Source organism: Netta rufina, assembly GCF_964035555.1.
Source record: "Netta rufina genome assembly, chromosome: 23".
In the NCBI taxonomy this organism is placed as follows: domain Eukaryota; kingdom Metazoa; phylum Chordata; class Aves; order Anseriformes; family Anatidae; genus Netta; species Netta rufina.
In genome coordinates, this window is record NC_140147.1 from 2,739,042 (window position 1) to 2,764,584 (window position 25,543).

Here is a 25,543-nt window from a genome sequence, read left to right on the forward strand (position 1 = left end):
CATGTTGTGTGGCACTGCCAGCCCCTTCCAAACCGAGCTGAAGGGCTGGTCCGGATGGGTTTGGGGTTTCTCCTAGGGCTGCTGAACCCAGCGCACCCGCTGCAGAGCTGCCCCATCAAACCCAACCAGGACACGCTCAGTTTCCTCGGTCTTTCCTCCTCCTTGTAAGCTAGCCTCACGCCTCCACGGGAAGGGATATTCAGGATCAACAGCAATACTTAGTTCACAAAACAGCTCGCAATACGGTGCCCTTCCTTGCCTAGTGCTGCGCCCTTAAAATACAGTGTGCAGAATGAAGCAGACGTATGTGCATCGTGCACCTAATGCAGCAGCTAAAAACGGCACAGAGGTGGTAATGTAGACAAGCATCGTCTAGGTGCTGGCACAGTTCCCATGTCGCTGTCTGAACAGCCCTAAACTCTTTGGAAACCTTCATGAAGCACAGGGAGGCTGCTCTGTGACACCGCACAGGTCCCGAAGGGCTTTGGTGGAGCCCGACGGGGGCTGGAGTGGGTGAGAGGGGACAGCACAGTCGGTCCTCTGAGGTGGGCTGGGGGATTTGTTCCCTTTCTCCCCTCACCGAGATGAAATCAGTGAGTGGGGAAAAAGGGAAATGGGAAAGAATGACGATGTTATACTGCCGTTATAGAAACGGGTTTGGGGAAGAGGGAGCAGGAAATGCCGTATTCCCGTGCCATTCAATCAATGACGCGCTTCTAGAAGTGGGGTCAGTTTTCAAACATAAACCTGAAACCTGTGGGCTCGTTCATGAGACCAGCCATCCCCTTTCAGGCACCAGTTCTGGGGGCATGAGGGCAACGCTGCTGTTTGTAGGCTTTGTACCCACCACCGTGGCTCCTGGAGACACAGCGGCACAAATAGGAAGCGGTGATCCCAGTGCCTTACGGGAGTCGGTTCCCTGCTGGATACCCAGTGTGTTGCGACAGGACTGACACGTATGGCGTTGACCCCATAATTACACTCCATATCGTTCAATTTTATCTCTTCTAACTGAAAGCAAATGTGTCCCTAATAGTGCAAATTGCTGTGGAATTGTGTGTTAATGAAACACGTTGCGGCTGTAAGGCAGGAAGGAATTTGTTACTATAAATTGCATTTCAATTTCCTTATTACCAATTAGACGGAGGGAGCCAGCCGGGTCATATTTGTGTACAGCCGCCAGAAGCCAGCTTTCACAGTTAAAATAACAAGAGCAAGAGCTGTTTAATTGTTTACTCTGCCTTTCACAAGGGAGCGGGTCAGTGCTCAAGCACTGCTGCTGGAAAAGCTCTGCCTGGGGGACAGACACCCTCAAGGGGGGCTCTCTGTCTGTCTGTCTGTCTGTCCGTCCGTGGGACCCCCTTGCCAGTGGGTTCATTTGCCTGTAGTCCTAAACATCTCAATTTTTAATAGGACATCTCTTCTGGCAATTAGATATCCTTACCTTTAGGAAGGATTTTAATCTCTAATACATATCTCATGTGTTTCCTGTTGTACAGTGGTTTTAAGAATCTACAGAAAGATGTCTCGTTCCTTAGCAGCACTAAAGGTAAATACAAGTCGGGTTGCACCTTCCCTCTTTATGTCACAGGAACGTCCTGAAAAGCAAAAGCGAGAGCCACAAATGCTGTTGAAGATTAAAGATCTCTGGCAAATGAGGTTTGATTCATCCTTCCATCATTCCTGGAAGAAATGCATTGAACTCCAGAGTTTGCTGTTCATGAGGCTTTCAGATGAAAGCTTGAAACACTTAAAATTTGTACATTTCTGGTAGGAACTGCAGGTCAAATAGTTGTGCGGAAAGAAAGGATCTATGGTTTGTCACCTGGGCAAAAAGCTCCTTTGATTATTTTCTTTAAACACATTCCTGATGTGGAGATGAGCAGTAACCGCGTCGTAAAATGATTTGGGATCCCATATCGGGCAAAGTCTCTGCGTATGTCTGACCTTCTGCTTGGTCACAGCGGAGATAAAAGCTTCGTCTTCTCCTTGCAGGAATATTTCATTCCTCTCCACATCCGTTTTTCCCAATTTATTCGAGATGCCAGTGGAATTAAAATACATAAAGGAAGCAAAAACCTGACTTAGAATGTTTTCACAAACACTTTCTGCCCAAAAGACTCAGCTCTGTCCCTTTCGATTCACTTTTGGGTTTCTGTAAGGTAATTGCCAAGTTGTCACTCCCAACAGCCTGCTGTGGGCTGAAGGAAAGGGAAGAGTGAGGCAGAAGGCAGGGAGTGCAAACCATTTGCCAGTGTTAGGAGTGTCTTGAGGGGATGCAGGTGACATCTGTGGATGTCCAAGAACGCGGGAGACCCAGAGAAAACGTGGGAGCCAAGTTATCCCAGGAGGAGATGACATGAGGTTAGAGGGGACTGTATTTCCCCTGGGCACCTCAAGCCCTGCGGCTGCTGGGGCTTGGGCGCTCGCTGCGAGCTGCAGGAGGAATCGGGGGTCCTCCACAGGGTGGTTCTTGATGAATGTGCACAGGGAGAAACCCAGTCCGTGCCCAAGGGATGTGAGATTCTGTGATTGTGTGAGATGGAAGCGATTAGGACAAGAAGGGGATGGGGAGGAGAGTGGCATGGACTTCCAGACTTGATGACGTGGGAAAGCAGAGCAGGATCCAGACCTGATCTGAGGGGAAAGTAAAGCAGGATCCAGACCTGGTCTCATGGGAAAGCAGAGCAGGATCCAGACCTGATCTGACAGCGAAGCAGAGTGTGCCGAGGCTGCTCTGCCCATGCAGAAGGCAGTGCAGGGACAGGAGGCAGCCACGGGGCTGCAGCTTGAGAGGTATCTCTCCACATTCCAGTAGCAGGTACAGGAACACTGCGAACCCCCATCTTTTATGGGTCACCTGGTGAAGGCACTGTAGGGCAGTGTTCCCTATTACGGCACAAACTAATGCATTATGTCTTTGTTATGCTAATGTCCCAGCACTGCACAATTTAAATAGCACTTCCAGAAAAATTAAGTGTGTTCATTGACACAGTGAAATGTTTTCACCCTCCACGTAACCTTCACAGTTTCTGTACAAAATCTATCAGTCAGTAAACTATTCATCTGCGAATGCTTACCAATTATTATGCTAATGTATTACAATACATTACAGTGAATTCTTTTTAAATGCCAGGAAATGCAGCTGTCTGGCAAGCCACCTCGCCGGTATTATGGAGCTATCAATAAACAGCGCAGCATTTGCAACTGGATTTTGTCTGCTTTGTCAGAACTCTGCACAAATTTTCTCGTCGTGTAATATTGTGAAGGAATTCAGGGCCTGAAGTGGCGTAATGTATTCTGCAGGCAGGGGACTCGAGTGGCACCCAAATACAAAGCAGGGAGCTGCTGCTCGGCGTTGTGCGGGGGGAACTTGCGCATGAATATGAGGGCTTGGGGCACAGAAAGAGAGCTGCGTGTCCACAGGAAACAATGCATATGGATGCACGCTGTGAAGTGTAAATGCTCAGTAAGTCATATCTCTATTGGGAAACTGAACGATACCAACGAGTAGCATATATAGGCTGCAAACAGAGATGCGAGGTTGCATGTGGAGCACGGCGCATTAGTAGTTCACACTGAGCTGATGCCTGCCACCGACCGCAGGAACCGCTTCCAGACACCAAAGGGAACCCTTCTTTTGTTGCCTGATAGAGGAATTATGCAGTATTAATATAAATTTGGCCGTGCTCTAAGTCACTGAGGGATTGTAAGATAAAAATCCTAATTTATTATCTAGAATTAATATTTCTTGTTGAAAAGATGAAATTGCTTAGTCTGGGTATGTTGAATGTTACTGCATTTGTAACAGGCTATCTGCCCGTGCTGAGAGCTGTGCACCAAATAGCTACCAGTGCCTGCGTCTGCTTTCCCAGCAGTGTTTTGCATTCCCTTGGCTGAGAAGATGCGCGGGCAGACGTAACAGCAGCTCGTGGTGCTCTCAGTACTGTGTTCTGCAGGCATTCATAAATACCCATGGTTGGTATTTTTAAATATTTGCAGTTGCACAGTACTTTAAGACTTCATTTATTCCCCAGTAGAAGGACGCGGGATGCAGGAAGGGGACCGTGTGTGCGTTAGCTCCTCAGTGGAGCTGCCAGAGCCTGGAGACCCTTGAGGACAAGGAATCGGGGTAGGGATTTGGCCTTGGTGGCACCTGGATGCGTTTTGTAGCTGTGGAGGGGCAGGGAGATGGAGGAGCTCTCCCACATCACCCAGCTCTGTCATTACAGAGCTCACGGTGCCCGCCATCCCCTCGTTATCACCACTAATGAAGTATTTCTGCAGTAGCCCTTTGCTCTATCAGCCCCACTGCTTGTCTGCTACCCAGCCTTTTCAAATTAAGGTGAGTTCTTCTGCTGTGGCAGATGCTTGGGAGCTTTTGAATTGAAAATGCAAAGAAAAATAAATGCAGCCAGAGGCATCCATCAAAACTTCTCTGGTTCTGATATTTGTCTTTTCTTGGAAGCTAATATCCATGAATTTGGTTATTAGAGTCATAATGCTTTAATTATTTCATTTAATACTCTAGTTATCCCTTGTGATTAATCCTGACCATAACAGAAATGTCTCCGAGTCTGGAAGGCATGTTCCTATAGATGTTGCATTATGAATGTTAATTTGAGTTAACGAGGAAGATAGCTAGAGGAAAAGAAACCAAAGAGCACGAGGACTTTTAGACAACAGGCGCTGGGTCATCTCCTGCTAACTGGGCCAGGGACTGAGGGTCCTGCTGCTGCTGCTGGGCCATGAAAGCGTGGCCACGTGTTGCAGACAGCCTCGTGGGCTGCAGATGTTCATTTCCCTGTTCTGGTCTCCCAGGTTTAGCTGGATGTAGCGGGAGGTTCGTGCTTTGGCCAGGGGGTATGCGGATGGATATTTGAGAGCTGCCAGATCCCATTGCATTATCCCCTGTTCCCTTAATTTCAGCTACAAAGTCACATTCAGAGAAGGTAAAAGTAGCTCAAATCTTCCGGTGTTTCTGTCGGCAGACCCCAGGGAGCCGTAGGACACCGGTGGGAACAGAAGAGCAAAAAATTTGTCTTAATATCTGGTCATCGGGTCCAAGGAAGACCAATTCACCAAGGAGCCTGGTGTGCACAAATAGCTATTTACACACCTTCACGCTGCAGTTGTACCGAGCTGAAAACTCCTGTCGGAGGCAACAGCAAAGCCTGCAGCAAGACTGGGAATTTTTGTTACTTCCCTGTGCATCTCACTGCCGTGCTCGGAGCCATGCATGCTCCCCTTCTCCCTCTCAGACAAGTGGACAAGTGTGTATTGACGTGCACACACACACACGTGTCCTCACAGACCCCGCATGGCAGCCTCCAGGGACTGCCCATCTGTGCCTTTATGCACCGAGAAAAGGAACGTATGGACAAAAGGAGCCTATGCCGCTGGCAGAGCCCCGCGGGGCCAGGCTTCTATGATCTTCAGAGAAGGGCTTTTCCCATAAGACACATCTTTAAGCAGTGCTGTGTTAAAAAGAGCCAAGGGTATCTTCACTTCATGGGCTGAGCCGGCTGCGAACAAACGTCGATTCAGTAGGCAGGGGTGAGGGCGCGGGGAGATTTCCGCCCCCTTGGGCTGTGCACACGCGAGCCGGGCAGGGGGAGGCAGCTCTGCACATCCCCATCCATCGCCAGGGCCTCTCGCTCCACCTCCAGAGCAAACACCTCCTAGATTTTCTATTTATGTACCCAAACTGGGAGGCAGCAGAAGACAGCCCTTCATACTCAGGAACGAGCGCCGGCGCCAGGCTGCTCTGCGCATCCATTAAAGTAATGCCGGTGCCAACACACAGAGCGAACCTCTCACCTGACAAAGGGTGGAGACTTCAGTCTTGCATGCACTGAAGGATGCCAAGCAAGAGAAGCACACACTCGATGAGCACATTTTGCTGCCTAGAGATGTTCCCATGGCCTCTACATTCCCATCACTAACTAATCTCTTGGAACCCAGGATCGCTGCAGCTTTTGCCTCTGTGTTCATCGCCCGAAGCTCTGGCAGCTCCAGTGGGGTTCGGGTCCCACAGGTGATCTGGGGCTCCCTGGCTAGTGCCAGGGGCTGCAGGATGGGAGCATCTCCCATGGCCCAGCACGCAGGGGAAGGTGACACAGAGGAGGACATGAAATACTGGGGTGTAAGGAGCAGGCACATCTGCTCTGGGAGAACTGATGTTTAAACCACGCTTATTTACCTGCTGCAGCACGAGGAGTGAGCGGCTGGCCAAGAACTGCTTGCTGAGTGCTTTGTTTGCAGGCAGGTTACCAGCGATGCACAAATTACCGAAGTTCACCAAACAGTGCAAGAGACCTGTGCACGCAAAATCACTCCTCCTTTAAACAAACCTCTGCTCCCACACCTGGCAGTGCCAGGCTTCCAGGGCTTCACAAATGCTGTTTGTCAGACCTTCCTTCACGTGGTCTCAAATATTTGCATCTGAAGCTAGGTACATAACGGGTGGAGCCGGCTGTCTAGTTTTCGGTGCTGAAATGGGGAGGATGGAGCCAGATGTGACATCGACTCCTTTACAGCCTGGAGAGGACAGTGAGGCTCCGGATGTTTCCTCGTGTCACAAACACAGCCAGGGGCAAGCAGGGAACCTTCCTTCCTTCCCCTGCCCGCCTCTGGCAGTCACCAAGTGCTTGGATGGTTTCTGGAGCTGCCCACTGTCTCCACCACGAGATAACCATTATCCACGTGTGTGCTTGAACCCGGTGCTGAAGGCAGCAGGGCAGAAAAGGGCACTGCCTTTCCCCTTCCATTTACATGTTGGAAGTCCCAAAGGAGGCCGGGCGAGGGCTGCAGCCACACAACTTCAGCATCCAGAAAAATAACCTGAATTCCTCTGTGAAGTTCACATCCACTAAAAGGCTTCTGTGCCCTCTTGGATGTCCTTGGGCTTGCAGAGCTGCAGCAGGAGCCTGGCACAGGAGCTCAGGGGGAGGCACGGCGAGGTTAAGGACACGACGTGCAGCACCACCGAGGGAAGCGCTGCTTTTCACATGTAGCCACATTAAAGCCTCCCAGAAGGAGCAAACCTTGTCCTCAGTCAGCAGAAACATCCTCCCAACCGCACGTTAAGAGCCACTCGTTCACTTTAGATATGTGTCTATACATCTGTACGTCCTCCTTGGCAGAGGCAACCGGTCGGGGACAGCAGCTGAAATCTCCCCGAGAGTAGCATGAAGGGTGCATGGGCAGGGGGGAGCTCCCTGGGGGCTGCTGCCCCGTTTCAGGACACGATGACTTCTCAGGAAATGGCAGCAGGAGACAGAAGAGCCCTGGGAGCACAGCAGCGCCCGGCACCCAGTGCAGGAGCCAGCCCCCACGGGCTGCTCGCGCCCTAATTTGATTAATTAGCACAGCCGGCTTCCCTCCAGCCTCAGCTCCGCTGACGGAGCAGCGCGTATCAGGAAAGCCAAATTCCCTTTTTGCTTTGTTTCTGGCAGCCAGTTCCTCTCTGCCAGTAGGGCAGCCTGCCCTTAATTTGGCAGTTAGGGGCTTGGTGAAGGAAATAATGCGGCAATGTCCTCGTGGGAGTCTGAAAACCAATATTCCAGGAGCTGGGAGAGAATTGATGTGAAAATGGGGTGTTCACAAGCCCCTGTCACCGGCCATGCTTGAAGGGCTGACTATTAGCACCTGGTCAATAACAACATCCTTCCCTGAAGGTTTTTTTTTTAAAAAAGCACCAAGGATGATAGTGAAGAGCATGAAAATAATCTGATTAATGCGAGGTCTCCTTGAAACATTTCGGAAACGCGTGAAGTGTTCCTTGCACTGCGGTGTACTTTTCCGTCACAAAGTGAAAATCAAAGTGCAGAACAACAGAGAATGCAGAGATCCTTCCTACATGGAATAATGAGGCCATAAAACCAAACTATAAAGTTAAATAATTTACCATAAATATCTAAAGCTCTCAAATTATTCTCTACATTAACTGCCTATGTTTAAAATGATCTTTGCATTCACCATGTCACAGATGGCAACATCAGACAAGAGAGTCCTTGACAAAATCTCGCTGTAATTATTCTTTCCACAGCTGCAGTTATTTTAATGCCTTTTCAGTTAAGCTGAAAGAGACGCACACATTTTATAAATAAGGGCCTTTAACCAGTTTGACAATGAAGCATTTGAAACGTACAGTGCAAAAAAAAAAAAAAAAACCCAAAAACTTTCCCTGCATCTCGAAACCTGGGAGAACGACTGTGAGGCTCCGAGCTGGAAGCCAACTGCTCTTTCGAAGCCACAGTTAACAGTTAAAGCTGAAGCTCTGCTGATGGGAATGGCACGAGATAGCTGTTACTAGCAACTTTCCGAGTTGCTCCGACACAGCCTAATAATTAGCGTCATTTTGGCTAGCAGCTCCTTCTGCCTGCACGGAGGAGCTGCCCATAGAGAACAGGCAAGGACCGCTGAGGTTGCCTTGCAGAGAAAAATACTGCTGGGATGAGGTCGGGCTTACAGACTGCCCAAGTCCAAACTGTTCAGCTGCAGCCACAGTGCTCCTGTTCACGGTACATATTCAGGCACCTCAATATTCCCTACTCATCCAGGCACCTCAGTACAAGCAGGCTCATTTTCAGGTGTTTCTAAATATTGTGATTTTCATCTGCTCAGAGTGACTTTGGGCTGCACCTAAAATCACAGCCGTGGACTCCAAGACAACCAGGAGAGTCGCAGAATAAGGTTGGAAAAGCCCTGCGAGATCATCAGGTCCAGCCATCCTCTTACCACCACCATCACCCCCTAAACCCTGTCCCTAACCCAGAGGTGAGGCACCAAAGGTGAGGTTCCTGCAGGATTTTACCCCGGTGTCCCCAAGGATGCTGGCACAGCTCCCTGCCACCTTCGCTTGCGCCTCGAACTCTCCGGAAAGCCTTGAGAACACCTCTCCCCTCAACCTATGTTTCAGGAGCCTGGAGAAGTGGCCGCATTTTTTAAAGCTCTGGACCACTCCACAGCTCTTGTGAAAAACAAAAGAAGCTGAATCCGCTTGAAGTGAAGTTCGCTCCTCTCAGCAAGTTGCAGCTGCTTTGCCCTCCCCCCCTCCCCTTAAGCTGCCTGGTCGTCAAAGAGCAGCAGCAATTCTGCCACGTCGGGGACACAACCCAAACGGTGGCAGAGGGACCGGGAGGATGTTTTCCCATCCAAAGCAAATAAAGAAAAATGAAAGAATGGAAGATCGGGGGGAGGTTTTTCAAAGTGGGATCCTAGCAAGCTTTGCCATACAAAGGAGACGTCGTGGTCGCCGGCGCTCACGGACTGGGGAGGCCTGATTAATGAAGGTTATTGTCAGGGAGGCCTGGCTTTTATGCTCCACGCTGAAAGGCACCAACCCTCGAAGTATTCAGCATTATACAATAACAGATTGTGTGCAGTTAGCCTTAGAAAACAAATGTGCTCTCTCTTATATAAGATTACAGAGCATCCATCACGGGCTGGCATTAAATACCGCGGAACACCAGTGTATGTAATTAGCAATACACGAAATCCAAACATTATTTTAAAGGGGTTGGAACAGCAACAACACCCAAAAGGAGTGGATGTTTGCATTTCCCTTTCGCTTTGAAGCTGCTTTTCCCTCCGGACCCAAGCATCCCAGAGAAGAGGAGGGCATTTTTGGCTTTTCCTCTGGCATCCCCGGTGCCTTGCTGCTGGCGCTGCAGGGGGAGCAGAGGTTCCCCTGCCGAAATCTCTGCTGACCTCTTCTAAGATTTAGGCTGAGAATGAAATACAGCTGTGGGCTGTATGGGGGAAAGCAGGGTTTTTCTGAGGGTTTGTACACGATGTGTCAGTGGGCTGCTCATAAACCGGGGCTGGCCTCAAAATCCCCTGCAAAATCCATCGAGCTGCCACGTGGCAGACCCGTCTCTTAGTGCATCTGCCTCCGGGAGGAAACGGGGATGTGGGACTTGTACCTGAGGCTCCTGGATCCCACTGCCCCATCTTTCCCCTTTTTTTTGCATTGTGCTGTAGTATCAGCCACACAATTAAGAGCTGTATTTAAGCACTTGAATGAGCAAACAAACTTCATCCTTGAAGCAGTCAGGCATGCCTTGTGGGGCCCCCGTACTCCTCAGTTGTGAATCTCAGGCTGATAATTAAAACCAAAAAATGCACTTAGACAAATGAACATCGTATCATGCTGGGGAGCTAGCACAAAGCTATTGTCACTTCTCATTTCAAACACGCTGGAATTAGAGGGAGGCTGGATTTTTTCTGCCGGAGAGGCAGGAGAAGCCTCTTGGCTGGATGGCAAGCAGCTGTCTGCAGACGGAAATGTCCCGAGGGCTCCGGCTAACGCGGGCTGCCCGAGGAAGCCTGGCACAGGGCAGGACAAGGATACGGGGCTGAATTTGCCAGCTCGATTCCTACCAACTGCAGAGAAAGTCAGGGCAGGGCACCATTCGGGCACCCAGCAGGGGTGGCAGCAGTGCCGAATTTCCAAGATTCCCTTAAATATTGCTCCGTATTGTGGCCTTGGTGCAGCTTCCAGGATTGCTCCCCCGCAGCGCTCGTGGCACAGAAAAGGGGCCGTGAGGCTGGTGGCTGTGTCCTGCAGGGGGGTGGCCTCGTGCTGTGGCCCATGACAGTGATAAAACCCAAGCTGCTGTTGCTGTTTCTGCGGGGTGTTCTTAACCTTAGCAGATCCCAGTGGGATTATTCAGTCCCTGCAGAGCTCTGGCATCCCGAAAGCGTAAAATATCCGCGCCACGACCTCCTGCTGCTCGCACCTTGGCCCTGCTGCTCCATGGGGTCGAAGCCATCCTTTATAGGGCAGGGAGCTGCCTCCAGGGCCCGAGGGCAACACGAGGGCACTGTCTTGGCTGCCAGCCTCCACCCCAGCCCTTCGGAGGCCGGTCTCCTGGCCGTGCCCCCACCGGGCTGCCCCAGCACCGCTCAGCCCCAGCATCGGCAGGAAGAACCCTGCATCCTGGGGGGGAGCCAAGTGATGGGGAGCCGATGATGTTTTAATGATGTTTTAACTTTTCTTTAAAGCCGGCCTCCTTTTTAATGAAGTGTCTCGAATAGGGAGTTAATTGGGATGTAATAGCACACGCTATTGTACATTAGTTAAATACCAAGGGATTATTAAGAGTATGTTTTTCAGGCTTTACAGTCCTATATTGAGTAAACAGTTGTTAAATTTCAATAAACAAGTTTTAAAATCTACATTAAATAAGCAGTAAAGCATATTTAGGATACATGTTTATTTTTATATTTTTTTTTCAAAACGACTCAACTGAGAGAGTTCCGGGTTGTAATCTCCTTATTTCACCACTTAATAGGGTTGTGTCTGCTCCCATCTACTTGCTCTGCCTCCAAGACCCCAAAGTCTCACCTATTTGCACGCACGTGTCACAGGCCTTAAACCCCCCCAATTCCAACAGCCCAGAGGAGCAGGGAATGGGCTTAGCCCTCCTGTGCAAGCACGGAATTGAAGCCCAGAAGAGCAAAGTCATTTGTTCAAAGCCACGCGGGGAGCCTGGTACAGCGCGCAACGAGAGCTAGCGAAAGATCAAAAAATACTTTTCTAAAAATAAGGCTTTGAAAGGCTGTAAAGGAAATGCAGCTCTAACAAATCGCTGTGTTGCCATCAGAGATGCAATTAGTCACGGGCTGGTTTTGTCCCTGCCATGGGCAGCACCTCGTGGACGTGGCAGCGCGTGCCCAGGGCGCGCGGGTCTGGGGGCTGCGGGCAGCTCGGGGGGTGCAGGGGCCGTGGTCCCCTGCCACCGCCTTGCACCGGGGGGACCTTGTGAGGTAGCACATCGGAAACAACAGGTGTAATCATCCCAGTAACCATGGCAATGAATAATTTAGGACTCGCTTCACCTTCATATTCAGGTTGATCTTGAGTTTCCTGCTGCTTTTTGCAGGCAGGGTTGTTACAGCCAACTGCCAGCACCTGGAGAAGGAGCGGGGTGTGCGCGGGTCCCTCCCGGTGCCCTGGAGGAGATGCTCGCAGTGTGGGCACAGGCTTCTGCCCCTGGGGCAGTGGCTGCAGGAAAATCCCTGGCATGTTCTGGACAGGGAAATGATGGCAAGAGCTGCTGGAGCTCTGTCCTGCTCTGCTCCAGCCATAATTTCTGTTGTAGTCCCAGTAAATCCCCATCCATGGCGTGCAGAGGTATTTAGAGGAGGTCACCACTTGATGCCACCCTGGGCATCAATCCTGCATCCTCGCTAGCCTCTCAGGGTTAATTATCCCCACGATTGCTGCTCTCAGGTGAGGCTTTGATGCCACGATTCCGTTCTTGCATTCTTGCGTTCTTGCATCATTTTACTTCCAAATGGGAATCCAAATGGATTGCACTTTCTAAAGTCATTTCCACCGCTCGGCATTGTTGAGTGTGTAATGCTAACTAAGAAACAAAGAAATCAGGAATCTCCAAACCAAGTACAGTGTGAGATTAATGAGGAAGTGCTGAAGAACATAAATAATCTGTGCTCTCCATTAGAGTCCGTTAGCACCGCTAAAGCAAACCAGAGAAAAAAAGGCACGTACGCCACCAGCCGTTCCCCCCTTGACATCCATCACTGTCAGTGCCTGGGTTTTGCCAGCTGAAATCAAAGGGTGGTTAACCCTTCAGCATCTTGACCACTTAGAAATAATTATTGTTATTATAAATCAAAAGCGATGGCTTATCTGGTCAGAAAATTGTATATATAAAAAAAAAAAAAATTAAATTGAAGTAGCATGGCCACAAAGGAAAAATTACTAGTTCCCTAGTGGGGTTACAGGTAATGTGCTAGCAATAACAATGCAAAAACACATTTTATTTTGCAATAATCATAAACAACCCTTGGACAAGAATTCTTTCCAGGACCCACAAGTCTGCTCCCTCGATAGCAAGTTTTATTACTCAGGTTTCCCTGTGCCTTTTTCAAAATGCAGCTGTCATAATGATTTACGAATTACAATCCTGTCGGCATATACTTCCATAATTCACACCAAAATAGGTTTTCCCACAAAAACTCGCAGAACACACGAAGGTCTGTAACTACATAGAGTGACCTCAGTAATGCGGTTCAACCCTAACCCTAACCCAACCCTAACCCTAACCCAACCCTAACACTAACCCAACCTTAACCCTAATCCTATTTTTTTATTTATTTTGTCCTAAAATAGGAGAAAGCACAGTTTGTCCAGGACTTCAACTGTATGAATTTCTTCCCTCTGCTTTTGAGGCCAGAGGGTGAGGGCTGGAGCTGGACATCCAGACTGAAGGGGCGTTTTGGTGGGAGGGAAGCAGGGGTTAATTGCGCGGGGCTGAGCAACAAATCCCCTCTGCCAATCCCAAATGAATGTCGTTGGCTTCTTTGTGGCCCAGCAGCAGGCAGGGGGATGAGAAGGGATGAGGGGAGGAGCTAGTCAGGTTGGAATTGCCTCCAAAAAGTGTGAAAATTAAATGGGAATCTGCAATGTGGAGAGGACGGTGTGCGAATCAGGCTGGGTTTCAGATTTTAGTATGCCATTGCTCTCCGACTAATTGGAGGAGATGGAGCCAGCCCCTCAGATTGCCACACTTAAGATCTAAAGTTACGCTGCAGACATGGAAATGTGCCACGTTTTTCCTCAAATCACCACCACTGCATTAATGTAGAAGTAAATGAAGGAGAAGCGGATCTCAGGATATAACTGCTGCCTTACTGAGCAGCCTACAGCCAGATGGGCGTGTGTACAAACCCAGCCTTGTCTACGGAAACACATCACTGGGGCTGAAGGTAGCTGCTAGAAGAGCAGAGAACTGTTCTTATTCAACATTTTTATTTATAACTTAAATCTTAATTGAAGTTGATTCCTGTGCAAAGCTCTACATTTTAAAAAATGTTACCAGCTTCATTTAACGTCATGCAGCACGCTTTCTGGACAACTCTTTCCCCATGTTGGAGGTGAACAGGAAAAGAAATGTAAGTGCCAATTTCCATTCAAATATTAGGAGGCAGACCTAGATAGCACCCTGAAGCTAAACGTCCAAGGGTTCACTTTGAATTTCTTCAAAGTAAAGATGACAAAATCTGATCATGCAGAAATAAAACTTTGTAAGAAGAAAAGTGCATAAAATGAGGACGAAAATGGTTTTCTTTCCCTATAAGGGAAGAAAAGATTTTAAAGAATTTATAGACCAGAAATTTAAACTGAGAACCTCCCTTTTACAGCTTTGAATTGTGATGGGATTACTGCAGGAGGAAAAAGAAGGGATGGCATCCAGACTGCAGGGGTCTTTGAAGCGATGCCACCCCCCTGCCATCAGGTGGGGACCCAGGAGCCAGCCTGCGCCTGCTGCTTCGGGAGCTCCTCACCTCGGGACCTCAGTCTGCAGTTCAGTTCCCAACTTGTGGTGAGATGGCTGCGGCCAGGAAAATCCTGTCTCTGTGCCAGGCTGGTAGAACTGAATGTAATGAAGGGAAAATCCTCACCCACAGCAGAAAGTGCTGAGCACATGGAGATAGCATAAAAAATCAGGGGTTCTGATGTTGTGAGCTCACAAAACATTAAATGAGATTTTTCATGAAGTACTTGGAACAGTGACCCGTGTGTACCACCCAGTGTGACCTCTGAAAGTAATGACATTTTGTCTCATATTCTACTTACAAGTGCCTCATTCTGAGCATTCAAATTGGAGCAGGGTTCATGGACCGACCATTTAAAAATTCTGCGAGCAGCAGTATGCTGTGAAGTTGATGTTTTAGCATGACCACCGCTTTGCCAAAACTCCTGACCTGTGCTCACGGGCAATTTTCTGCCCATATCAAACGGAGAAGCGAACACCCAGCCAGCAAGGAGACATTGAACCCTGGCTCTTCTTTCTCATCTGAACTCTCTGTGAGCATCAGTCGTGGTAATTTCAACTCCTTTTGCTTCCTCCCGTCATTAATTGTTTAGATGAGCCCTTCCTAATTCACAGAGGACAACAAACAAAGCAATCCTTGTGCACAAGTCCTTGAACTGGACAAGACCAACATGCCACACCGTGATGGGGAGCTGCAGCATCACCCCGGGGTGAGCGCTGTGCGCAGGACACAGCAGAGACCGGGCTGCACGCCAGGGCAGAGATCACGATTAAGAACAATTTAGCCAGCCTATAATGCAAAGCAGAGCCAGAAACCAGGGCAGAAGTGACCTGGAGCACGATTTGCAGTGAATGTCTTTTTATCCCATAAACAGGAGAGACACTTTGGGATGATTATCCACCCAGATTTATCTCTGCAGCTCCTTGTGTATCCGTCTGTGCTTAAAAATGTCTCACTGCCCTTTGCATTATTGCGTTGCCCTTTACATTCATACAGCATAAACCTCTCAAGTACTGTAAAACTTACAAGGTGTAATGGAACGTCGTGATTTTCTTTTACACACCATAAACAAAAGCCACTGGAAAGGGAACACAGCGAGGCAGGCTGTATTTGCTCTGACAATGACACGGCGTGGTGCAGGGTGAAAATATATACCCAAGTACGCATAGATGTAGGTTTGCACACTTAAAATCACAATCTGGATTGATGATCTGGCGCTGATGGGGCACTTCAGTGCATTATGCCCCAGCCCTGGAGGTGTTCAGGGCCAGCCTGGGCTGGTGGGAGGGGACCCTGCCCATGGCAGGGGCTGGGACTGGGTGGGCTTCAAGGTCCCTTCCAACCCAACCCACGCTCTGATTTTATGATTCTGTGATTCTGTCAATAAGGAAATGGATTGAATCAATAAATCACCAGCTGCACTAAGGACCCAGTGTTAAAAAAATGGAAGGGAAAACATTATAAACCTGTCTTGTGCAGGCAAAGAAGCAGCCTCCACTTGTAAGGTTAACCATGCGTGGCTAACCTGCCCCTCCAGTGAAGGAAGAGCGCGTTGCGTTCCTGCCTGCCCTGTTCCCACTTCTCCTGCCCAGGCTCTCTGGGAAGTGCCCACGCCTGCAGCTGCCATCGGTGTGGGGCCGTGGGACTGCTCCGAGCCCTTCTCTTGGGCAGCAACGTGCTGAGCGTGGAGCAGGACAAGGTGGGAGTGCTGCGGGCTGCCCTGGGCACCCCAAACTGCCCTGCTGCCAGGCTGGGGAGCCAGGGAAGATCACTGCAAAGGAAGAAAGAGCCCCAAAACACAGCATCAAATCCAACATTGCAGAGAGGCCTGGGTTCCAAGCCTGGTGAAGATGAGCGTGGCTGTACCTGCCCCGAGCTGGGCTCGGCGCTGCAGCGCAATGCACGGCACCGATGCAGGGCCAGAGGGTCAGGTGCAGCGAGGGGACGGGCAGAGGAAGCAGGAGCATCACAAGAATTGGAGCAGAAAGGGAGGATAAAGGGAAATCAAAATGAAAAGTGGCTCAGAAAAACCACCTGCCTCTCTGTCACTCTAGGGATCTGGCCGGTAGGTTTTTGGGGTCTGTTTCTGGCTGGTTTTCTTGTGTTTTTTTCTCCATGGTGAGCTTACATCTGCCTTCGAAGGGAAGAAGGAGGAAACAGGTGAAGGGAGAGGCTTCTAAAAAACTGAGGCAAAGCATGTCGTCGGAATGCCTTACAGCAGTATTAATAAACAACAGCAAAAGCTCAGATAACAGCCGTGCTTTAGAAAGGAAATGCCTGGTGGCTGGATGCTTCCCCTAGGGAAAAGCACTTGAAACAGTCTGTGATAAACTTCCTGTAACAGGAATCTGCAGGAAAGAGTACAGATATTTCTGCAGGTCAGGGCTAGGATCTTGCAGAGCTCAGGTGTTTCTAAAAATCTCTAGATCATATCCTGGTGCCTTAACATGCCTGTGACTGTCAGCACACAAAGCAGCAGCATTGGTGGTGATGGAAACCTTTGCAGGACGTCCTGCAGGGGGTCTGACACCACCCCGGACGGCTGAAACACCAAATGCTGCAGGAAAATGAATTTGTGGCTAAGTCATTGTGCTGGCCACGCTGCCAGGTGGCAGGCAGGGAAGGCACCGAGGTGAGAGCTGATGCTGAGCTCTTTGGGGAGAGCTTTTCCTTCGTTCCACCATGGAGGACCCAGAACCTCTCGCTGCCCGTGCTGTGGTCAGGCTGTCAGCCAACCCGCAGCAGTCCTGTAATGCTGTCAGAACTCTTTAAATGGATGTAAGAAAGCAAATAGTTACCGAAACCATTAGGAAATGGTCTCGATCTGCTCAGGTTTTTACTAGAAGATAGATACCAGCCGTCTTTGCGCAGAATATATGAGATTAATAATTCACCTCTAGCAGGACGTGAATCAGAGACACTCAGGCCGAGCAGCACCTGCTCAGTTTGAAGAAACCCTTTATTTATAGGGCTCTGAGCAGAGCCCTCTGCTTCTCCAGCCCCCAGCACCATGGGGCGAGGACACACCATTTCGGGTGGATGTCTGCAAGGTGTGCTCCCCCCAGCACACCCCCTGGCAGGACCCAGGCGGGCAGCACAGCCCGAAAATCTGCAGATCTGCTCTGGGGTCCTGAGTTAAGCAGGTGCTGTAGCCATTTGCTCTGTTGGTAACAAAACCAGCCCCGTTTCAGCATGCAACTTCTGCTGCAGCCAGGGAAAATTACCTAAGGCTGCAGCCAGGCAGCCCGGCATCGAGCAGGGGGTGAAATGCAAAATCACTGCCGTGACTTACTGAGTGCTTTGAATTTGCTGCAGAACTAACCACCAAGTCTAACACTTCAGTCCCAATAGACAGTCATAACTCAGCTAAATTTGTGGGTTATACCAGATTTTATTTACTGTTTCATCCCGGAGATCAGTAAGAGATGACAGCCATCTAGTCATTAAAGTGGGGGAGAAGCCGCCCACAGCTCGCGCTGGTTCTCGCGCCGCGTTTCCACGTCTTCAAGCAAATTTGGCTTCCGCAGTACTAGCTTTGTTATTTTAAGAACGGCTTCTGTTCCTACTCACCTGGGCGCTGGTGAGTTCAAAGAGCTGGGCTGTTCACCTCTACGGCCCTGATTTGCACAAGGGACGTGCTGCAGCAATCAAACGTCATTACCGCTAACGAGGACCCCGTGGCCGATGTGCGAGCAGCCGATGGCCTCTTCCCGCTCCTTATTGGACATCACCAACCACCCTGATAACCCGAACCACCACAGCGGCACTAATGAACGCTCCTGAAGCTGCTGTTTGCAGATGTCGAGGATGGGGAAGGTTAATTTCAACAATCAGCCTCAAAAGCCTTGGTGTGGGCTCACTGCTGGAGCACCTGGTGCTCTGCAGGCCCCTTACGGGGCTCCCCGGTGCCCATTTTCCAGCCAGCAGCAAGGTGCTCATTCAAGAATTCACCTGGGCAATTCTGTATTTTGGGGTGTTTGCTTTATTCCCTTGATATTAGTTGGTTTTATGTCAATGGCTAAAGACTTTTAGCTGGGGGTGCTTTGCTGATGTGGTACCTGCGCTGACTACACCTAATCCAAGGTGCAAATACTCTTTGTTTTGGTGTTAATCGTGGTGTGACTTCAGCAAGAAGGCCTGGCTGTGCTTCAAGGAGCCACGGGCAAGGTGGCTCCTTCTTGCAGCAATGACCTGAATCTATTTGGGACTTTATTAGGAGCACTAAACACCAGCACATTATCTGCTTTTACTGTTAATGAACATCGGTAGTACTGTGCCACCCCGTCATGCTCGGATCCCATCTACATAATCCAAAACGAGACCATCCCTGCCTGAAAAAACAATCCCTGCCCAAAAATACAGTTCCTGTCTGAAAACACAGCCTCGAGTTGGGCCCCCAAGCCCGCGCTGTTCAGCAGCAGATCATTGCAGCTGCCCGTGCAGCCCCCACTAACAGCAGCCTCTGCAGAGCTGCAGCAGCTGAAATTCAGCAGCTCTGCCAGCCAGCACTGCTCGTTTCATGTGTATTCTGGCTGGCAGCATCGCTGGTAGCAGAGCTTTTAGCCTCGCCTTCAGCCCCCAGCTCCTCTTCATCGTTTGCCCCGTTCCCCCCACGCCCATCGAGTTCTGGTGCTTTCTGCTTGTTTCCTGCCTTGCCCAGAGACTTCAACCGCTCCGGTTTCTAATTATGCAAAGGGAAAAATTAAAAAAAAAAAAAAAAAAGGAAAGAAAAGAAAAGGAGTCTAGACAGCATCCCATTAAACCTCCAGCCAGAAAGAGGGAAAGATGATTGCACGGCGTAACGGGCGGAGAAATGCAATACAGCGGATTAGGAGGCTTAACGCTCGCTACAGACAGCCTGCATGGGGCCGGGCTTTCCTTGGTGTTGTGTCTCCCCAAAACGCCCCAGAGAAGCGGCTCCTCGGGCAGAGCCACTCCACGGAGCTGCTGCTGGCTGCTGGCACAGGCGAGCAGCACCCAGGAGCTGGCAGGAGGGTGGCCGGCGAGGCGGCTGCCTCCCACCTGCAGCCGCAGGAGAGGCGAGGAACAGTGCCCTCTGCTGCTGCGGGGCCCGGAGCTGGGAGAGGGAAGAGCAGCATTGCATTGGGATTGCGAAGTTGGCGAGGCTGCCGACCCGTGCCCGAGGAGCGCTTCGCTTCCCAGGGCGAGACAAGCTTTGCTCCCATCCCTTTTGTATTGTCCTGTGCAGGACTGCATCACGAAGGCTTTACCAAAAAATCTTCCCGTGCTACCAGCCTCCGTTTGGCCCCGTTGGTAAAAAAAAAAAAAAAAAAAAGACAGAGAAATGAAGTGCCGAGCGGTGGATTTCAGGATTTGCACCTGCTGGTGACGAGGCAGAAAGCGGCAGCGCGGGGCGAGCGCGCGGCTTCACCGCGGAGCCGCCTGCGTGCGGGGCTCCCGGCGGCACGGACAGAGCAGGGAGGCTCCCTGCACACCCCCACGAGCCACCCCCAGCCCCCAAATTCTGCAGAAATCTGCGGGTTTGGGGCACGCGGCCAGGAGAAAGCACGCGCTGTGTCCGAGGAAGCAGCCCAGCACTAAGCAGGGCTGTGTGTTTTGGCGGCACTCCTTCCCCCAGGATGAATGAGGGGCTCTTTTTTTTTTTTTTTTTTTTTTTTTTCTGCTCTGCGGTTTGATCTTAATTTCCTGCATGAAGTTCTCAAGAGGATGCCAAGATCAAATAATTAGACTATTCTGCGATAAAGAGGTAACATTGTTATTCAAATGTATTCAGAATTAATTTACCACCAAACAATTTACACTGCCGTCCTTATATCCTGCTGAAATTACTCGAATACGTTATCTGACACACAAAGCATCTCATGACCTGAAATAACTTCATCAGCCACCAAGTGCCGGAGCAGTGGGTGTACGGCCACGGGAGGACAAACCGAAATGTTGCAGAAGCCACAAAGGCAATCGAGTGATTTAAAAATAGGAGAGGAAAAAAAAATAGGAAAAAAAAAAAAAAAAGCACTTTACTTGCAGCAGTGAACACGCAGAAAACAGAATCCCAAAGAAACCCATGTGAGCACTTGACCCCACAAGTGGCAGGAGGGGTCCCGATGCTCTGCAGCTCGGCCCCAGCTCCCCTTTTGGGCACTCGTGCTCCAAATTCTGATCCCATCTGGGGCTCCTGGCTCCCCAACCCGGGGACACTGCGGTCCCCAGCCCTTGCCCACTGCCTTTTTCAGCCTGGAAAAGCCTGGCTTTGTCTTTTTTTTTTTTTTTTTTTTAATGTGAAACTTCATTTGCAGAGTGTGGGAAGGTGATTGCAAAATAAAATTCCAGGCAGGCAGAACGAGCCTCAGAAAAGCCAATCGCACGGCGGAGGATTACTGCCCACAGAATTTGTTTTCTGCCTATTTCTACAAAATAATCAATGCTTTTTTTTTTTTTTTTTTCCCCGCACAGACTCCAATCCAATTTGATTGTCTTTTCTGTGTTACTTGCAAATCACACAAACAATCGATGCCCTGACCCCTTTCCTCGGCAAACGGAGCTTCAAAGGAGGCAGCCAGAACCAAACCCGGGCTGCTCAGGTAAAGCTCGGCCAAAACCCATCCCCGTGCATGGAGACTTCAGCGAGGCGAGAGGGGAAGTTTCAGAACCTCTTGATGTATGATTATTGTCGCAAACATCAGCAGCAATATGATCGTAGGGAAAAAAAATGAAAAAAACAATCAACCAATCAAAGCAAAATAGAAAAAAAAAAAAAAAAGGCAAAAAAATACAAAGAAAAAAAGCAAAAAGCCAGAGGTGCAGGTGGTTCCTTTTAAAAAAGTAGAAAGCAAAATGAAATCTCTTCCAGGCCAAGCTTCTCCAGCAGAGGAAGGGCGAGGGGGTGCAGGGCTGGGGGGGCCACGGTGCTGGACCCGCTGGGGGCTCTGTGTGGCCACCACTGCTGCTGCCTCCGCGGGGAGGGAAGCACCAAGAGCCGGGCTGCACCGCCTGGGCGTCAGCTCCCGAGTGCCAACAGCCCCAAAGATCACACACACGAGTGGTAGAATGGGGCGGGCTGCCCCCGCTGTCTGGTTTTTATAACCCCTTATTAATCTCACACCGCTGGCACGCGTCTGATCCGTGCATGCATTTTGCTCGTGGGCCATCCGTCAGGGCGCCGAGTCCTTTCTGGCGGTGCCTCAGCAGAGCTGGGCGCTTGGGATCACGGCGCCATCCAACACCAAGGGCTGGGGAGCGTGATGCTGACCCCAGGCCTCCCCTCTGGGGCCCTTCAGAATGGCACCGAGCCCCCGGCTGTCCCTTGGGGGGGTCCCACAGCCACCCCCTGAGCAGGATGTCGTGAGTAGAGCAATCACCGTGCGCTCACCGAGGGGATGATCCTGCAAATACCCAGCCGCTCGGTGCGGTGTTTACAACGGGTACAATCCGCGCATCTCAGCCTGCTCCCGGAGGTGTAAACGCAGAGTAAGGCTCCCAGCCATGGCGGTGTAAAGGTGGAGTAACTGCGCTCCCATCCTTACTTATCCATCCTTATACCAGGATAACACGGCGCCAGACCGAGCACCGGGAGCACGGCGCAGACCTGGGCACTGCGTTCTGCTCCGGCGTTCTCAAATATTTAGCAGATTGCATAATAATTAAACAGCTGTTGAGCGAGCTTCAGACGCAAACTCCTACTTATTAGCCAAAAAAAAAAAATCCAGCAATGAGGCATAGGTTTTCTTTGTACGTGTAGATTATGTTTAGATGTGCAGATTAAATATTTATATTTTACTTCTGAGAAAAAGGGCGCTTTTGGCTTTTCCTCTCTTTTCTTAGTTATCTCTTGTAGATAAAAAAATGCCGCTGTATTTATTTTAATAGTCAGCTTCACAGAGAAAAAGGGCGCTTTGAAAAGTTACCTGTTTTCCCTCTGCTTTAATTTGCCGTTTTAAAACAATTCTCACGCAATTGTTCCCGCGTCTTGGCATAACCTAATAATTAAACGAATTGCTTGAAAGCCAGGGCAGCTTGGCACAAATTAATGCGAGGGGGGGGGACACACAAAGCTGCAATTTCCCAGCCAACTGAGAGAGAGGTCAGAATTATTCCAGCTGCAGCCGAGAGCACAGGTGAACACAGAGCTCCCTGCAGCCCCACCGAGAGCTTCCCCCTGACTTTTAGGTCCCTGCTCTCCCTCCTGACAAGGGATGGTGTCCTCAGGGGCTGAATTTGTCGTCGTTTCTCCGGGACAAAGCGAGGCCGCGCTGCAGCACCCGCCTGATCGCACCCGCTGAGCCCTGCGCCTGCCCTGAATCCATCTGCAGGACACGGGAGGCTGAACAGAGCCCCGGGGGTTCCTCCTGGCCCCCAACGCCCCCCTGGAGCCGTGGTGCTCGCAGGGCTCTCGGCACCGCCAGTCTTGACTTCACCCTGTCCCCCTCTGAGCCTCCGTCCCCTGCCTGCACAGCGCCGCTGCAGCACCCCGGCCGTGGTAGCGGAGGCTTTTTGGGGAGCCTTTTTGTGGGGTCTGTTGCCCAAAATGCTTCCAGCAGCCCCCAGGTCTGGCTGAGCACAGCGAGCAGCTGGGCACTGCGGGAAGCTGGGCAGCCCCGGGGGCCCCCCAGGCAGCTCCAGCCGCGATCGGTGGTGCTGCAGCACACACAGCACCACGGCTGCGGGCAAAGCACCCCGCACAGAAGCCCGTGGGGGGGCAGACGGTCACCCTGCGGGGCTCGGGCCCTAGTCCGTGAGCTGCTCTGGGCCACAACCCCCTCGGAGCCCTCCTAGGGGTGACAGCACCTCGGCAGCCAGCAGCTGCCCCGCAGGGCGCTCCCTTTTCTCTTCCTTCCTTCCCCTGGGCTGCCGTGTAGTTGCACCGGGATAAATCAGATCCGTTTTTTCCCTCAAGCACACTCAGACATCTCTCCGTTATCCACTTGTTTCCCTCCCTGGCTTAGGATTTGCTCCCCGAGCAGGCAGGTAAAGCCGTCCTCGGTGTTTCTGGGCAGGCAGCAAATCCCCGGGAACGCGCGCTGCCGGCGAGGTGCAGAGGCTGGAGCTGGAAATCAGACTTTCTTTACATGACACACTTAAGAATCTACTTTAATTAGAGAAAAGAAAGATCGCAGACTCTTTCCCGAGCTGTTATCTGTGCAATTACTTTATGTAACATTATTAAAAATTAAATTTTCCCAGAACCTCAGCAATTTAATGAAAAACGCCTGGCCCCCAGCAGCGGCTGCGGCAAAGGCAGCTGCTGGCACCCTCCTGCTGCGGGGCTCCGAGCCTCGGCCCCCAGCACTGCCCGAGCCCTGTGCTGGGCACACGGACCCCACAGCAGGACCCCAAAACCAGGGGCTGCTCCTGGCCCTGCACCTCTGCTCAGCACCACTGCTACAGCAGCCTTGACACCACTCGCCCAGCACGCTGCTTGCACTGGCACAGCATCCCCTTCTCCAGGGCACAGTACTCCACTTCTTGGGGGCACAGCATCCCCTTCTCCGGGGCACAGCACCACCTTCTCCTGGGGAACAGCACCTCTGTCTCTGGGGCACAGCACCCCCGTCTCTGGGGCACAGCACCCCCTTCGTTAAGAAGACAGCATCCCCTTCTCCGTGGCGTGGCACCCCCTTCTCTGCGGCACAGCATCCCCATTTTGGGGCACAATACCCCCTTCTCCGGGGCACAGCATCTCCATCTGGGGGGCACAGCACCCCTTTCTCCAGGGCACATCACCCCCTTCTCCAGGAGCACAGCATCCCCCTGTCCAGGCGCACAGCACCCCTTTCTCCAGGGGCACTGCACCCCCTTCTTGAAGGCACAGCACCCTTTCTCAGGGACACAACACCCCCTTCTCCGAAGCACAGCACCCCTTTCTCCATGGGCACAGCATCCCCCCGTCCAGACACGCAGCACTCCCTTCTCAGGCGCACAGCACCCCTTTCCCCGGGAGCACAGCATCCCCGTGTCCAGCAGCACAGCACCCCTTCCTGGGGGGGCACAGCACCCCATTCTGGGCACAGCACCCCATCTCCGGGATCCCTGCACCCCCTCTCCAGCAGCCCCCAGCCCTCCTCTCCCCACTCCCAGCTCCCTCCCCAGCCTTTCACCCCTTGCCCCATACCAGGGGCCACCCCCCCCCGGGCCACCCCGCTCCGCTCCGGCCACCGTGCTGCTGCCCCCCGCGTCCCCTCTGTGTCCCCATATCCCCCCCCATCCCTTCCCAGTCCCCCCCCATATCCCGGGGTCCCATCCCCGGCTCCCCGTCCCCCCCACCCCGGGGGGTCGCAGCCCCCCATGTCCCCCCTTACCGATCCGGATGACATGCGGCATCCCCTGCGAGCCCTGGCCCCAGAAGCCGCCGAGCAGGAGCGCAGCGCAGTACTCCCAGAGCACGCCGCCCAGAGCCGCCCAGAGCCGGGGCATCGTCGGGGGGGGCACTGGGGCGGAGGGGGGGGGGGGCTCGGCCCTACGGCCCCAGGGGCAGCGGGGCAGGGGGCTCCGGCCCGGGGCTCATCGTAGGGCTCCCGTCCCGCCGGGGCCGGGGCCGGTGCCGGTGGCGGTCGGGAGGCACCTGCGGAGCCGGGGCTGGCGGTGCGGTGCGGAGCGGCTCTGTCCCCTCCTACCGCTGCTGCGCGCAGCTCGCACAAAGCCCCGGCGCGGAGCGTGCACACGCGGGCACACACACACACACACACACACACACACACACACACGCACACGAACACGAACACGCACACAAGCACAAGCACAAGCACAAGCACACGCGCACAGACAGGCGTGCACACACACACACGGACACGCGCGCACACGCACCGCTGCGCCCAGCTCTGCGCGCACCGCAGCAGCAGCTCAGGGGGGCACGGGGCACGAGGGGGGCGCAGGGGACACGGGACGCAGAGGGGACGTGGGATAAACACGGGGGACACAGGACACAAGAAGGGATGTAGGGTACGGGACACGGGACACACAGCGGATACGGGACATGGGATGGACGCAGGGGACACAGGACACAGGGAAGGACACGGGACGGACACAGGGGATGTGGGATGAACACAGGGGACACAGGATACAGAGGGGACACAGGTCACGGGGGACACAGGATGGACACAGGGGTGGCTCCAACCCACCCCAACAGCTCCCACCTAAGCCCCGGCCACCCCACCATGCCGGTGTCCCCCGAGGTCCCCGCTGTCCCCTGTGTCCTGGGAATCCCCCTCTCTGCTGTGTCCCCAGAGCTCCCGGTGTCCCCAGTGTCCCTGACAGC

The 25,543-nt window shown here is 52.0% G+C and overlaps 1 protein-coding gene across 1 annotated transcript in view; it reads right to left on the reverse strand.

Annotated features, from left to right (window-relative positions):
* GRIK3 (glutamate ionotropic receptor kainate type subunit 3) overlaps window positions 1-24,702 on the reverse strand; it is a gene marked incomplete at both ends in the record, with an annotated part of 102,618 nt that extends 77,916 nt beyond the window's left edge. The window contains one exon of the mRNA XM_084300479.1: window positions 24,588-24,702. Within this exon, the coding sequence (XP_084156605.1) occupies window positions 24,588-24,702 (115 nt within the window). The remainder of the gene's footprint in view (window positions 1-24,587) is intronic.
* Between the last annotated feature and the right edge of the window lie 841 nt (window positions 24,703-25,543).